Here is a 16,715-nt window from a genome sequence, read left to right as displayed (position 1 = left end):
TTCTGTCAAATAAGACCTGATCCAGGAGAGAGCTGTCGCTTTAACACCAACAACATGTTCTAGTCTATCAAGTAAAATAACATGGTCAATGGTATCAAAAGCTGCACTAAGATCAAGTAACACCAACAAAGAGACACAACCCTGATCAGAGACCAGTAACAGGTCATTTACCACTTTAACCAGCGCTGTCTCTGTGCTATGATGAGGCCTAAATCCTGACTGATACAGTTCATGAATATTATTCCATTATCTAGGGTGTAGCGAGACACTGACTCTAAATAGTCAGTCACCTGACCATGTTCTGTGGCACACACTTTAAATGAAATGAGATAGTGGTCAGAGACAGCTTCTGTTTGAGACACTGTGACTATATTTTCTATATTTAATCCGAGGGTTAGGACAAGATCAAGAGTGTGACCTCCATTATGAACTGACTCAGTAGACTTTTTTTGTGGGTACATACGTTCTGTTAGTATGAAGAACTTTTAATGAGTTAAACATGTGTCTAGACCTCCTCCCCTGCCTCCTCCCCTGCCTCCTCGCCTGACTCCTCCCCTGCCTCCTCCCCTGCCTCCTCGCCTGACTCCTCCCCTGCCTGGTAGGCGTGGCTGATGTACAGTATATAACTATAACCAGGTGGACAAGCTTCGTTTAATGCGACAAACTGGTTTGGTTTGATTCATGTTTCTGTTAAACACAACACTAAACTTCTGATCAGTAATCATTTCATTAGCCATAAGAGCTTTATATGCAAGAGCTCTTATATTTAACAGTCCTAGCTTCAGATCAAATTTGCTGGCTGTGCATTCACTATGATCAATTTTATGCTATTAAGGTTACTAAAACCAATGTTTTAACAAGTGTTTCTAGTTTATTGTTTAGCTTTGAAAACAGTCTCTATATTGTGAACTCTGGGTGACGACTCACTGCAGCTAGCAGACGGTCGGATTAGCCTGTTTGTCTGCTCCCTGGCCCTGGCTCTGGATTGTAACCGATTAACTAGGCCTGGTCTTAAACTATGTGCTATGCTGTAAGAAATGAGAGCAGCACCTTCGTGAGTGGGATGGACACTGTCCTGTCCTAAATGGCCAGCCTTGCTCACAAAAGTGCTAGAGCATACTACAGCATCGGACATCGCCTTCGTTAATTTAAACACCTCTACAATATTACTCGCAGTAATCTCTGACTGATGAAGGCGTACAAGTACCTATGCTTGCCTAAGACCTTAAGATTTCCTGCTATGTCCAGCGCCCTGTCTCCCGGAATACACCTAACCAGTGCTGCTGGAGCCCCTAAAGACTTAGCTAATTTGACATGCTTTAAGATGGAGTCTCCTATAATTAGAGCTCTTTCAGGTTTCTAGACAGGTGCTTCACTGAGGAGAACAAACCTATTAGACATGTGAAGCAGAGATTAGCGATGCTCCCGTGAGCAAGCCTATGCATTAGCTTTGGCTCTGTTACTATGCCACCGAGTCGTCACCCATTCGCCCCGCTGTAAGGGCTTTAATGCAAGAGGGTTTCTAACTTCGCCTAAGGCATCCAGATTTTCCTCTACAGAAACTACACGAATACCGCTATCCCTCTCTAGTGTCTGATTGCTCACCTCTAAAGCTAAGGTCTTCTCTGTCAGAGAGCTAACTAAAATACACTTATCACAAGTAAAATTAACGCTAACGACGGAGGAAGAATTAATGAGCTGCTGCAGCTTACACACTGCAAGCTGGAAAGTTTGCCATACTTAATGATTACGCACCTTTGACTTGGATCAGATCGGAATATTATAAGATAAGATCAGAAGAGCGATTTCTCCGCTAGCTGTTTAAAGACAGGAAACAAAAAAGCATCTCCTGAAGAAGAGGAATAAAATGAACTGTAATAGAAACGTAAAAAATGTAATAAACGAAAGTGACAACGCAAAATATTAACCAAAAAGGGTAATTAAACACTATGTCTGATCACAGTGAGAATGGAAAAGATCCTCCTGGGGATCAACCCATGCAAGGCAGCCAGACCAGACAACATTACTGGTCGGATTCTAAAGGACTATGCTAAAGAACTCAAGGATGTACTATCTGACATCTTTAACATATTACTGTGTCAAACAGTCGTCCCTAAGTGTTTCAAGGCTACCCCAATAATTCCCGTCCCAAAGAAGCCGCACCCATCCAACCACAACGAACACCACGTTGATCCCCGTCATTATAAAGTGCTTCAAGCGACTTGTCATGCAGCACATTAAATAAATTCTTCCATCTGCCCACAACCCGTTCTAGTTTGCATACTGTACAGAACCAACAGGTCTATGAAGGATGCCATCTCAGCCACTCTTCATCCAGCTCTTAGACACCTGGATACCAGAGACTCCTATGTGTGAATGCTGTTCTTAGATTTTAGTTCAGCATTTAACACAATCATTCCCTAGCAGCTAATTAACAAACTGAGACACCTGGGACGCAACTTCCTTCTCTGTAACTGGCTACTGGACTTTTTATCAGAGAGACCACAGAACGTATGGGTCGATGGAAAAACATCTAAGATTGCCACGCTAAGCAAAGGGATGCCACAAGCGTCCACTTCTCTTCACCCTGTTGACCCATGATTGTGAACCCAGTTACAGTACAAACCACATCGTCGTCAACACGACTGTAGTGGGCATCATCTCCAACAACAATGAGGCCAACTACAGGAGCGAGGTGAGCCGACTGGTCAAGTGGTGCAATGACGACAACCTCTTCCTCAACGTGGGGAAGACCAAAGAAATTGTCTTCAACATCAGAAGAGGACCTCCTGAGCACCCGCCACTAACCATCAATGGTGCAGCAGTGGAGAGGGTGAGCAAGCACCAAGTTCCTAAATGGTGGCATTGGCAATAATGAACCTTGAACCTTATTCATAAGTACTGTAATATTCAGTCCTGGTTCTGAGCATGTTAGTGTTTTCAGTTCCGTTCTGCTGCAGAGAGACCAGACTCTGCATTTTATCTTGTTTAATTTTTCATTGAACAATCTCTGTCATGTGGCATAGACAGCACCAGTTGCAGACAAATGCTATATTAAAAATGGCAGTTTCAACATTATAAAAAACAGGCAAGTGTCAAGCCAAGGGCAGACGGATTTGTGTATGCAGAGAAATAACATAGGACAGTACTGTGTGTGTGTGTGTGTGTGTTTGGAGGTATAGTCCATGGTAGCCAAGTTTGTGGGCCATGAATCTGTGAGTTAAGTTTATGCTGTTTCCAGCTTTCATACACAACAACACAGGAACAAATAATCACCTGTGCTGCTGCTATGGCTGTAAAATATATCATTAACATCATAATGAGAATGTTTGGAAATAAAGCTCTCTTCTGAGGACTTAATGGATATAGGCATCACTCTACCAGCAGAGACAAACGTGCTGATTTTTATAACTTCTTTCCTTGTCTCATCTAGCCTTCATTCCTAATTTTCATAATGGTATGAGATCAGATTAATGGGACATTTCTACCTGAAAACAAATGTGGAGGAAGACTGATGTAGTAAATAAGTGTGATGTCTTTCTCATGCAGAACTGATTACAAGAGCTCACTGGAGAAATCTGGGAGTCTCGGCTCTCCCCTTGTGATCCAGTCACTGGAAAGGGACATTAATACCATGACATTAATACTAGACATATAAACCCTTTTAGAACCTGAAACTTAGACTAACATCTTTATAAAACGGTGTTAAGGAGTTTAGTGCTTCAGTATGGGCTTTATCTTGATTAGGGATCCGGAATCTCTCCCAGGACTACTGCATGAGAGGCAGGAATACATCCTGGATGTGATTCCAGTCTAACACACACGCATACACACACACACATACACACACACACACACACACACACACACACACACATTTGTCCATGTTTTCTATAGACAGTCCACCTACCTGCAGGTTTTAGGGAGGAAACTGGAGAACCTTGGAGAAAACCCACAGAGACACAGGGAGAACATGTGGAACTCCACACAGACAGAACTAGAGCTCAGGATGCAAGCTGGAGACATGAGGAAACAAAAAGTTGTTTGAGTTTCATGTACTGTTTTTTTGTACTGTCACTCTCTATATATAGAACCTTATATTAGAACATTATCAAACATCACTACTCAGTGATGTCTTTTATACAAGGTGAAAATTCAGAAGCAGAAGCTTTGCTCTGTTGGTGTTTAATGTGTGTGTGTGTGTGTGTGTGTTCAGTATTGGACACGGCGGGACAGGAAGAGTTCGGGGCTATGAGAGAACAGTATATGAGGACAGGAGAGGGATTCCTGCTTGTCTTCTCTGTCACTGACCGGGGCAGGTGAGTATCATTCCTGTCTCATGCTCTCAAACCCCCAACTTTGTATGACCTTCATTTTGTTTACCACACACCATTTCAAAGCACCTTTTCTGCTGTGTGTGTGTGTGTGTGTGTGTGTGTGTGTGTGTGTGTGTGTGTTGTAAACAGTACTTTTGTGCTGTATTTACATTAACCTCTCTCTGCCCTCTGATGCTTTCTGAGAGAGGGAGAGTTTATAGTCCAGTGGAACCAAGAGTTCCTGAGGAACTAATGGGTCAGCGTAAATTCGGAGTTTATTACATACTTAACACTAAACACATCCTTTCCTGCTGAAGTCTTCGAATGTTCACTGATGAAGACCTGAGCACAAAGATGACTGACATTATGGGCTGTCCGTACAGATCTGTCCCAAAAGAGCGATCACCAATCGCCAGGGTTAGGACGCAATGCCTATTAATAAAACTCTAAACTAAAAAAATGTGTTTTTAGCCTGGACTTAAACACTGAGACTTTGTGTCTGAGTCCTGAACACTAATTGGACGTCTGTTCCATAACTGTGGGGCTCTGTGAGAAAAAATACTGCCCCCTGCTGGAATGGTACTACCATTTCTTTTTTGATTGAACTAAGAGTGACGGATCATAAAAAAAAACAAAAGATCCCTCAGGTTCTGTGGTGTGAGACCATTAAGTGCTTTATAGGTTAATAATAGTATTCTATAATCAATGTGAAACTTGACTGGAAGCCAATACAATGAGGATAAGATCAGGGTGATATGTTCATATCTTCTGGTTCTAGTTAGGACTCTAGCTGCTGTGTTCTGGACTAACTGGAGCTTGTTTATGCTCCTACTGGAACATCCAGACAGTAAAGCATTACAATAATCCAACCTAGAGGTAACAAATGCATGAACTAGTGTTTCTGCATCATGTAATGACATCATATTTCTTCTTAGTGATATTTCTGAGATTAAAGAAGGCTACCTTAATTAATTGTCTAAATTTTCTCTCTGATGTTATTAATTATTTCCACTGAAATAAGTCGTTACTGCTAAAAATAGATGGTGTACACTTTTTCGACAGTGTTTTTATTCCTAGTTAATTTTTCTACAGTATTAAATAAAAATGTAGGATTATTTTTGTTATCTACAATAAGGCTGGAGAAATACACTGATCTGGCAGCACTAATGATTTTTTGTAGCTATGAAGGCTTTCCTTCCATGATAATCGAAATACTGATCATTTAGTTTGACTCCATTTACGTTCTAGTTTCCTAGCTGATTGTTTTAAAGTTTGTGTGTTGTCACTGTACCACAGTACAAGCTACAAAATCTACAGTGTAGTGAAACACTGACTCTAAATAGTCAGTCACCTGACCAAGTTCTGTGGGTCAGATGGTGATCTAATCATGGATGATCATTCAGTAGTGGATGTAAATGTAGGTTTAACACGATGATGTGGCAAATTGTAAATATCGTGTCAGAAGCACAATTTAAATAAAATGAGATAGTGGTCAGAGACAGCTTCTGTTTGAGACACTGTGACTATATTTTCTATATTTAATCCGAGGGTTAGGACAAGATCAAGAGTGTGACCTCCATTATGAGTGAGTCCTATTACATTCTGGTTAACTTCTACTGAATCTAAGGTGGAAACATCTGCTGTTCTCAGGGGATCTTACTTATCAAAATGAATCTTAAAGTCTCCAACAATTACTGCTTTGTCTAAAGAAACAATTCAGAATATGGTCCAGGAGGTCTGTAAATAATTAGAGGAACTGACTCAGTAGACTTTTTTTGTGGCTACATACGTTCTGTTAGTATGAAGAACTTTTAATGAGTTAAACATGTGTCTAGATTCTTGCTTGACATCTTGATTATCATCATGAATAACTGCGACACCTCCTCCCCTGCCTCCTCCCCTGCCTCCTCGCCTGACTCCTCCCCTAACTGGTAGGCGTGGCTGATGTACAGTATATAACTATAACCGGGCAGACAAGCTTCGTTTAATGCGACAAACTGGTTTGGTTTGATTCATGTTTCTGTTAAACACAACACTAAACTTCTGATCAGTAATCATTTCATTAGCCATAAGAGCTCTTATATTTAACAGTCCTAGCTTCAGATCAAATTTGCTGGCTGTGCATTCACTATGATCAAATTTTATGCTATTAAGGTTACTAAAACCAATGTTTTAACAAGTGTTTATAGTTTTGTTTAGCTTTGAAAACAGTCTATATATTGTGAACCCTGGGTGACGACTCACTGCAGCTAGCAGACGGTCGGATTAGCCTGTTTGTCTGCTCCCTGGCCCTGACGACGGATTGTCACAGATTAAATAGGCCTGTTATTATGTGCTATGCTGAAAGAAATGAGAGCAGCACCTTCCCGAGTCCTAACAGGTCAGCCTTGCCCTCAAAAGTGCTCCAATTATCTATGATGCCCACATCGTTTTCAGAGCACCACCTGGACATCCAACAGTTCAGCTACCATAACCTGCGGTAAGCTACATTGCCACGCCGCATTGGGATGGGACCAGAGCATACTACAGCATTGGACATCGCCATCGCCTATTACTCAGTAACCTCTGACTGTCCAAGGCGTATATCGTTAGCTCCTACATGGAAAATTACCTTAGAGAACCTGAATCTGGACAAGCTGAATGTTTACCGTACTTACTGATTACGATGATAAAGTGAAAAATGTAACAAACAAAAGTGACCATACAAAATATTAGGGAAAAAGGGTACGAAAACCTCAGTGAACACTTAAAACACACTGACGTCAAGCTCAAGAAGGTGAGTCAAACAAAAAACCTTTTACCTTTTACTCACTGCATGTACTGTGTGTGTATGTGTGTGTGTTTGTGCGTTTGTCCTGCAGCTTTGAGGAAATCTACAAATTCCAAAGACAGATTCTGAGGGTGAAGGACCGGGATGAGTTTCCCATGATCCTTGTGGGCAACAAGGCCGATCTAGAACTACAGAGACAGGTAGAGATGTTTGTGTATGTGTGTTTGTGTATGTGTGCGTGGTTGTGTGTGTGTGGGCTGCCAAGTGCTGCAAATGGCATGACATTATATATAAGATAGAACAAAACATATGTATGATGCCCAGAAACCATTAGAGGTCTCGTCTTAAAGTGAAAAGTGATGTGACATAAGTACGGTGACACACACTCAGAATTTGTTCTCTGTGTTTAACCCATCCAAAGTGCACATACACACACACAGCAGTGAACACACACACACCGTGAACACACACCCGGAGCAGTGGGCAGCCATTTATGCTGCAGCATCCGGGGAGCAGTTGGGGGGGGTTCGGTGCCTTGCTCAATGGCACCACAGTCGTGGTATTGCCGGTCCGAGACTCGAACCCACAACCTTAGGGTTAGGAGTCAAACTCTCTAACCATTAGGCCACGTCCTCCCCCCATTGTTTTAGGGATGTTGTAGCCTAGTGGTTAAGGTGTTGGGCTACCAATCGGAAGGTTGTGAGTTCGATTCCTACGTCCACCAACTGCCACTGCTAGGCCCCTGAGCAAGGCCCTTAACCCTCAATTGCTCAGTTGTATAAAAATGAGATAAAATGTAAGTGGCTCTGGATATAAGGGTGTCTGCTAAATGCTGTAAATGTAAATGTTTTAAGAGCAAATACACAGTTGTCTTGGATTTTAGCAGCCAAAGGTTTCATCGTTCCCATTTAACTAAATTCAGTGTAAATACTAGCTCCAGTAGTGTTAAACTCCAGCACCAGTGTGTGAAGGTAAGCAGCACAGGGGATGAGGTGTGAACATGGTATTTCTTCAGTGAATTTTTCTGGCAGATACAATTGTATATTTGCGATCAGGAGTATTGATTAAATAATTAGTGCGGTTAAGTTTCTGTCTAAATTCATATTGTCCAGTGAAGCTGGGCTGGAGTAAAGAACTGAGCACTAGCACGAGGGTAAAACTTCATCTCCAGCATGAAACAAATGGGCTTAAGATTATACTGTCCTTCATGTCATCCTGAGAGGAGCTTAAAGCTTTGTGAGCAGGATCCCTTGCTACCATCAAACACTCATGAAGGGCAAGAACATTAAAATAGACTTCTCTTGGTGTCTGGTTGCTGGTGACGACCGTTGCTCCTGTAGAACTTTAATGATTTCCCGTACTGTGTGTCATATACAGTCATAATAAAAGCTTGAAAAGACTAAATCCAAGAGACACATACTGTAAATAACAAAAGAGGAACACACTCATCTCAGTCAATCCCAGTTTTCATACAATATGCGTACAGCATGTTCTTAAATGTCTGATAGAAATGTTCAAGGGCAGCTCAGGGTGATGGGCACCTCAGGGTGATGGGCACCTCAGGGTGATGGGCACCTCAGGTTGATGGGCACCTCAGGGTGATAGGCACCTCAGGGTGATGGGCACCTCAGGTTGATGGGCACCCTGGGTGATAGGCACCTCAGGGTGATGGGCACCTCAGGGTGATGGGCACCTCAGGGTGATAGGCACCTCAGGGTGATGGGCATCTCAGGGTGATAGGCACCTCAGGGTGATGGGCACCTCAGGGTGATGGGCACCCTGGGTGATAGGCACCTCAGGGTGATGGCCACCTCAGGGTGATGGGCACCCTGGGTGATTGGGACCTGATGGCTAATTTACAACTTTCAAAATACCTGAGAGAACAGGTGACATGAAGTTGCCATGATCTGTCTGTGACACTTCGGCAGGTCAAACCTAGAGCAGAATTTTACTAGTGATTTGATGACAGACTTGAGAGCATACATAGAATAGCCTCTGGAAAATAAGTGGTAGCATTGCAATGGGTCTTGGGCTGAGGACCAACACAATCAACACAACACTCAGACGCTTTGAACTGGGCTGTAGAGGTAAAGGTGGAATAACCTGATTGGGTCTCACGTGTGACAAGCGTGACAGAAGCGTGCGACACTCCTGACAAAATACTGTCATTCAATTCAATTAAAATGTATTTGTTTAGTCCTTTTAACATCGTCTCTATACAGCTTGAAAGAAATAAAAAATATAGAATAAAAATGACAAAGTTTAAAAATTAAATTTATGTTTATATTTAATGACCAAGCCTGAGGCAGTGGTGGCATGGAAAGTCTCAGTGAGTCAATGTGAGGAAGAAACCTTGAGTGGAACTCAAAAGAGAACCAATCCTCATCTGGGTGACACTGGAGCGTGAGATTATAAATCGTTCTTTTTTCCAACTGTTTATTGTCAAGTGTGATTGTGGAACCAAGAGCTCCAGAGCAACTTAAGGTAGGTCAGCGTAATTTCTGAGTTCATTATAGATTTAATTTCTGAGTTCATTTTTCTTCCTGCCGAAGCCTTCAGATGTTAAGCGTTAGAGACCCGAGCATAAAACTGACAGCTGCAGCAGAAGTTCTCCAATCCACAACAGTCCCATGAGTCTCCAGGCTGTCCATGGAGGGCCGGTACCCTCCAGTAGCAGTAAACAACGAGACTCCAACCAGAAGTAGAACATTGGGATGGATCAGGCAGGTCAGGAGAGAAGAGGTGTCAAACTGGGACCTCAGAAAACTCTGAGCTCGGGAGTAGACGGGATTTGGCCACAAGTACGTTTTACAAACACCTGCATGTCCAGAACGAAAGAAAACACCACTGACTCATTCTGGGAAACATCTCATTCTGAATGAACAGCTATCTTGACAAGTCCTGAGAAACCGTCATTTTGTCATATACTGATGCGTAATAATGACGTCATCTCTGGGAGGAAGTGATAATGAGTAGAAAGAACCGGAAGACTGGAGTATGAAGTGGACCAACCTGAAGGACTGAACACACAAATACATACAAGACAGAATATAATACATAACCATAGTGTAATTATGTAAACAGATCACTCACTCACTCACTCATTTATCTTCTACCACTTATCCGAACTGCCTCGGGTCACAGGGAGCCTGTGCCTCAGGCATCATCAGGCATCATCGGGCATCAAGGCAGGATACACCCTGGACGGAGTGCCAACCCATCACAGGGCACACACACACACACACTCATTCACTCACACACTACAGACAATTTTCCAGAGATGCCAATCAACCTACCATGCATGTCTTTGGACTGGGGGAGGAAACCGGAGTACCCGGAGGAAACCCCCGAGGCACGGGGAGAACATGCAAACTCCACACACACAAGGTGGAGGTGGGAATCGAACCCCGACCCTGGAGGTGTGAGGCGAACGTGCTAACCACTAAGACACCGTGACCCCCCTAAACAGATTACATTAAAATTATTTATATCAACATTTTTTACATCGACATCATTTCCTGTCCAGTGTCTCACAAATGAGGATGAGGTTCACGTCTGAGTCTGAGAAGGTTTCATCCTCATATCATCTCAGGGAGGTTTTCCTCACCACCGTCACCTTAGACTTGCTCATTAGGGATAATGTTAGAGATAAATAATAACTTAATTTTAAAATTTACAACTTCTATTCTGTTTTTATACTTTTGTAAAGCTGCTTTAAGACAATGTGAATTATTAAAAGCGCTACACAAATAATCTGATTTTAACTGAAATAATACACACACACACACACACACACACACACACACACACACACACACACACACAGGGTTGATGTTATGCTGCCCTCTACAGGAATACAGCCAAAACTTCAGAACGTTCATTAAATCTAAACACATAAAGTATTTCTTGCACCAGAATAAACACTAACTTTATATTCTAGCGTTCATTTGGTCATCAGTTACTTTGAAAGCTTTGAGAAATGGAATTATTAGATGAAAGAGGAGATGAAGGTGTAAATGTGACATTTATTATCATTAATGTGAAATTAAACCTGTCACAAATCCTATAAAGCTGTAAAATAAATCCAGTGGTAAATTATAATGACATACAATAAGTAAACTCTTACTCATGACAATCCTGTGTGTGTTTTACAGGTGAGTCCTGAGGAGGGGCAGCAACTTGCTCGCCAGCTCAAAGTCACCTACATGGAGGCTTCAGCCAAAATCCGCATGAATGTAGACCAGGCTTTCCATGAGCTTGTCCGTGTCATCAGGTGTGTTGCAGAATGGAAACTGTATTGTTTAGGTCTTATGTCCATCTCTGGCTTTAAATTTAATCTCACTTTCATTTTATCTATGTACACACGCTCACACACACACACACACGCTCACACACACACATATACACACACACACACACACATGCTCACACACACACACGCTCACACACACATATACACACACACACACACACATGCTCACACACACACACGCTCACACACACATATACACACACACACGCTCACACACACACATATACACACGCGCTCACACACACACATATACACACACACACACGCTCACACACACACACACACACACACATGCTCACACACACACACGCTCACACACACATATACACACACACGCTCACACACACACATATACACACACGCTCACACACACATACACACATACACACACGCTCACACACATATACACACACACGCACAGACACACATACACGCTCACACACACATATACACACATACATATCCACACATATACACACACATATACACACAAACAGACACGCTCACACACACATATACACACATACATATACACACACACACATATATTTACACACATATATACAAACACATATGCTCACACACACACATATACACACACACATATACACAGACACACACACATATACACAGACACACACACATATATACACAGACACACACACATATACACAGACACACACACACACACACACACATATGTACACAGACACACACACACACATATATACACAGACACACACACAGACACACACACACACACACATATGTACACAGACACACACACACACATATACACACACACACATATATACACAGACACACACACAGACACACACACACAAGAGCACTGATCAGCCATAACATTAAAATGACTGTCAGGGGAAGTGAATATCTTATTATCTCGTTATAGCTCTACCTGTCAGAAAATGAAAGATATTAGGCAGCTATTGAACTGTTGGTTCTCAAAGTTGCTTTGGCATCAGCAAAAAATGGGCAAGTGTTAGGATGTGAGTGACTGACGAGGGTCTGACGTGTTCCTGGTGTTCAGTGGCTAGTGACATTCCTGAGAAATTGGTAATGTGATCTGGCTCTAACTGTTTTTACAGTGCTTTTGCAATCTGTGTGTGTGTGTGTGTGTGTGTGTTTTAAGATGAGTTCAGTTCGGTGGATTAGCACACAATATTTTAAAATGTTTTGTCACCTCCTTCTGTTTAACTCAGAGACGCTAAACACAGCACACTAGGACACTAGGACCAACCTGCAGCACTCGCTGACCCAGTGGTCTAGACATCACAATGTGTCCTGTAAAAGAATTGTTTTCATTTTTTGTTGCTTGTAAAACATCAACCTGATAGGGGGCGCTGTAATGACACTTAACACTGTAATGTTGTGGATGATCTGTGTGTGTGTTTCTACTGTCTGTGACCCACTTCCTCCCTGCAACAGGAAGTTCCAGGAGCAGGAGTGCCCGCCCTCACCAGAGCCGACACGTAAAGAGAAGGACAAGAGCGGCTGCCACTGTGTGATCGTCTGATTGGTCCATCACCATTGCCACTCATCCAGCTGCTATCACCAATCCCTGCCCCTTCCACCCTGCCTTTTGACGTCACATCCTGTGTGGATGAATTGTTGCCTTTCTCACACGTGCATGTCTTCAGAAAAAAAAATGAAACACACACAGTAGCTCTGTGTGCTGGCGTCATCTGACTCAGAGACACAACAACATGAAGAACCAAACCTGTGATGGAGCTCTGACGGAGCATCTCATCTTCACTTCACTGTACTGACATCACAACACCCATAAAGATTAATCCTATAATCTCGCCTCAGCACAACACTACACATCTACACATGTACTAAACATGAACGCTTTTTGTTGCCTTACAGTGATTAAAACATCACGGATAGACAACACAAGAATGTTGATGAAGAGGCTTTTAGCCAGCTTTGTGTTTCTGAAGCCTTTTTAGTGTCTTGTACCACATTTGTCTTCTTTCTTGTGCTAATCATCTACTGAACATCAGAAAGCAAATTAAAATCGTCTCTGTATTATCAGTTTGTCCACAGACAGAGTGACTGAGTGTAATGTTCATACAGGCCTTAAGCTCATGCTGACTCTGGGAGTGATGTTTGAAGGTTTGTTCTCTCAGTGTGTTACTATGTCACTCTTTCATTCTGTCGCTTGGTCACTTCGTCGCTCTGACTCTCCGTCATCCTGTCACTCACTCCGTTGCTCTGTCGCTTCTGGTGAAAATCTGATTTTAATGTGTTGAAATTTTTGTGCTCTAGTTTCCTGCTTTCAGCTATGGGGTTGTTTTTTTTTTTCTTGCCCTGTTCTGACTCTCAGGTTCTTCTCTTCACACTCTTTTTATTTCCTCACTGTTCCTTGACAGCAGCGCACACCACGGTGCCTCCACAAGGACCATCTCTGACAAGTTATTAAACAGAAGTCAATAAACTGGTCATTTTTCAGGCCTTTATTTGTTTGCATAAACTGACGATGTTTTTTTTTTTTTTATTACGATAAACTTCTTTGTGATTTTGTTTTGCTGTTAATCCACAACCTGATTCTTCACCTACAGCTCTGTGCAAAAGTCTTAACAGAAAATTCATGTCTGTCTTTAAACTTTAAATGTTACAGTAAACTTGTTCATGATAAGTTCTGCTCATGATCAAAGAGAAATCTGCAGAAATGTGAAGGGTTTAAATCTTACATTTTTCTTATAAAACGATAAAACACTTTGAGAACCGAAGCAGCTTTAAAGGCTTTAAACACTCATAAATACTGACTGGCTTTAGGTTAAATATTGATATTTTGTTTTCGTGAATCATTTTGAAAGAATTCTCACTTCACAGAATCTTCCTGGATTTTTGCACAGTTCTGTACATTAATCATGGGCGATGATTCAGATGTCTTCATTTGTGTGTTTGTATAAATATGTGTGTGTGTGTATGTGTGTGTGTATGTGTGTGTATATATGAGTGTGTGTGTGTATATATGAGTGTGTATATGTGTGCGTGTGTGTGTATATATGTGTGTGTGCATGTGTATGTATATATGTGTGTGTATGTATGTATATATGTGTGTGTGTGTGTGTATATGTGTGTGTGTGTATATATGTGTGTGTGTGTGTGTGTGTGTATATATGTGTGTGTATATGTGTGTGTGTGTGTGTGTGTGTGTGTGCATGTGTGTATGTACATGTGCGTGTGTGTATGTACATGTGTGTATATGTACATGTGTGTGTATGTACATATGTGTGTGTGTGTGTGTATGTATGTGTGTGTGTATATGTGTGTGTGTGTATGTGTGTGTGTGTATACATGTGTGTGTGTGTATATGTGTGTGTATATGTGTGTGTATGTGTGTGTGTGTATATGTGTGTGTGTGTGTGTATATGTGTGTGTGTTTTGGCAGTTCAGAAAGTAACATTCTCACACATGCTGCTGTGTCACTGTTCCACATTTCCTGTGTTTTATTTGACTTTTGTCGTCTTCCTCTTTGCCTTCACATGTTCCTATATGTGGGATAAAACTCTTAGCTTTTGTTTTACTAACACTGTACTATAAAATGTTACAAACGGTGGATGTGATCATCTGAACAACATAATTAAATGTTTTTACTATATACTTTTATACGTTATTTTCTTATCAGACTAGTTAATGAGTATTTTTATATGTTTGTAAGTGAAGATTGCTCGTCTAGAAACAGCTCGACTGTGTGTGTATGTAAAGAGGAGTATTTAATGATCTCGGTTTATGATCAGTATCTTAGAGCAGATAATAACGGGCGTTAATATCATTAGCAGATTATTATTAAGTGCAGACAGGAAGATGTGCTAGCTTTCAGTCTAAATGTTTATCCTCAAGCACTTCCCATGATGCACTGTGTCTGGTGGGGATGAGTTCTAACCTCTCGTGAGTCTTAAACCAATTATCTGAAGCTGAAGCTGCTCTCAGATTAGCAGAAAACAGCAGCATCCAATCTTGTGCTGATGTTTTTATGGGAATAAAAGCTTAGGATGGAGATAAAGGTTGAACCCAGTAAGTGACTCCTTTTTGTTCTAGAGGTTTTTGTGCATCCATAATGTGTGTTCTTGCTCCTGTCTTCTCCCTGTACAGCTCCTGGTGCTATAATAATAATAAAACCTGTGATTGAACCAAGCGTCTTATAAAATGTTTTTCCTGGAACTCAGGAGAAATAATTTCTGAATAAAAATAATTTCCATCTGCTGTGAGGAAAACAGAGTAAATTTCAAAACCACAGATTTCCCTTCACATGAATATGAGTCGAATAATATTGTAATATTCTGTGTGTGTGTGTGTGTGTGTGTGTGATAAATCAGCTGGAGAACAGATGTATAAATTCCACTCTTCCCTGAATGTTTATCCTCTGCATAACCCACAATCAGACTGAATTCATCTGAATTAAAAATGAACATAAACCAGATAAAAGGCCATTAAAACACTTGAGTGAAGAAGTTTGAAGCTGTGTACGGATCTGAACAGCAGCGTGTGATTCACCTTCACTGAGTGATTTCTGACCTGTACACACATGTATAGTGATTTAGATGCAGCGGTGAGGAGAATTTTTCTAAATCTGTCACAAATCTGGAAACCAAATAATTTGTTTTGAGCTTCTGCTACAATCCAGAACCAAGACGTTAGGATCAGCCGATCAGATCTGAACCTGTAAAATTCTCAAGCTTGTGGTCATAAAAGTGTACATAAGAGATCAGACCCTCTGTGGCTTGTGGGCGGAGCCTTAGAGACAGAATGTATTGTGATGTCACAACATGGGATCAATACAACAACAATAGAAATGTTTTAAAGAAGAGTTTGAACCTCTACAATAATTAACTGTTTTTTTCTTTACAGCATATAAAGTTGAACAAAACTGATTAATAAACAACATTCTCAGTATATTATATTATATTATAACTCAACATAAAAATTCCTCATCATTATTCCTGATTTTTGTGATTTAATCGGTTTGTTGCTTCAAATCTTTTAGCCATCTTCCTTAAAATGTGGATTTTTTTTGTGAGGTCATTCTGTACATCACTATAAAATACATTTGAATCACAGAGTAAACTTTAAACATTAAAGCAAGAATTCAAACCAAACGTGAACCAAAGTCGCTTCTTGTCCTAAATCTACAGAGATCACTAATGTGCATAAAATAATGAACCGTTTTTTTAAATCAGACTGAGAATGTTTTTCATTTTAATGATCCACTTAGCTTGTGAAATTTGCTTTGTCTTTGATGATTAATTGCTCAATTTTTTTCAGATGCTTTTAAAAGGGAAAAAAA

At 41.1% G+C, this 16,715-nt stretch overlaps 1 protein-coding gene across 1 annotated transcript in view; it reads left to right on the top strand.

Moving 5' to 3' along the window:
• Nucleotides 1-15,561, top strand: part of rras2 (RAS related 2) — a 33,571-nt gene extending 18,010 nt beyond the window's left edge. Inside the window, exons 3-6 of the mRNA XM_060875564.1 lie at nucleotides 4,217-4,319; nucleotides 7,178-7,286; nucleotides 11,241-11,359; nucleotides 12,848-15,561. Of these exons, the coding sequence (XP_060731547.1) occupies nucleotides 4,217-4,319; nucleotides 7,178-7,286; nucleotides 11,241-11,359; nucleotides 12,848-12,935 (419 nt within the window). The 3' untranslated portion in view covers nucleotides 12,936-15,561. The remainder of the gene's footprint in view (nucleotides 1-4,216; nucleotides 4,320-7,177; nucleotides 7,287-11,240; nucleotides 11,360-12,847) is intronic.
• The last annotated feature ends 1,154 nt before the right edge of the window (nucleotides 15,562-16,715 follow it).

The sequence above is a fragment of the Tachysurus vachellii genome, chromosome 1 (assembly GCF_030014155.1).
Source record: "Tachysurus vachellii isolate PV-2020 chromosome 1, HZAU_Pvac_v1, whole genome shotgun sequence".
NCBI lineage: Eukaryota > Metazoa > Chordata > Actinopteri > Siluriformes > Bagridae > Tachysurus > Tachysurus vachellii.
This window is presented reverse-complemented; position numbering and strand designations above follow the sequence as displayed.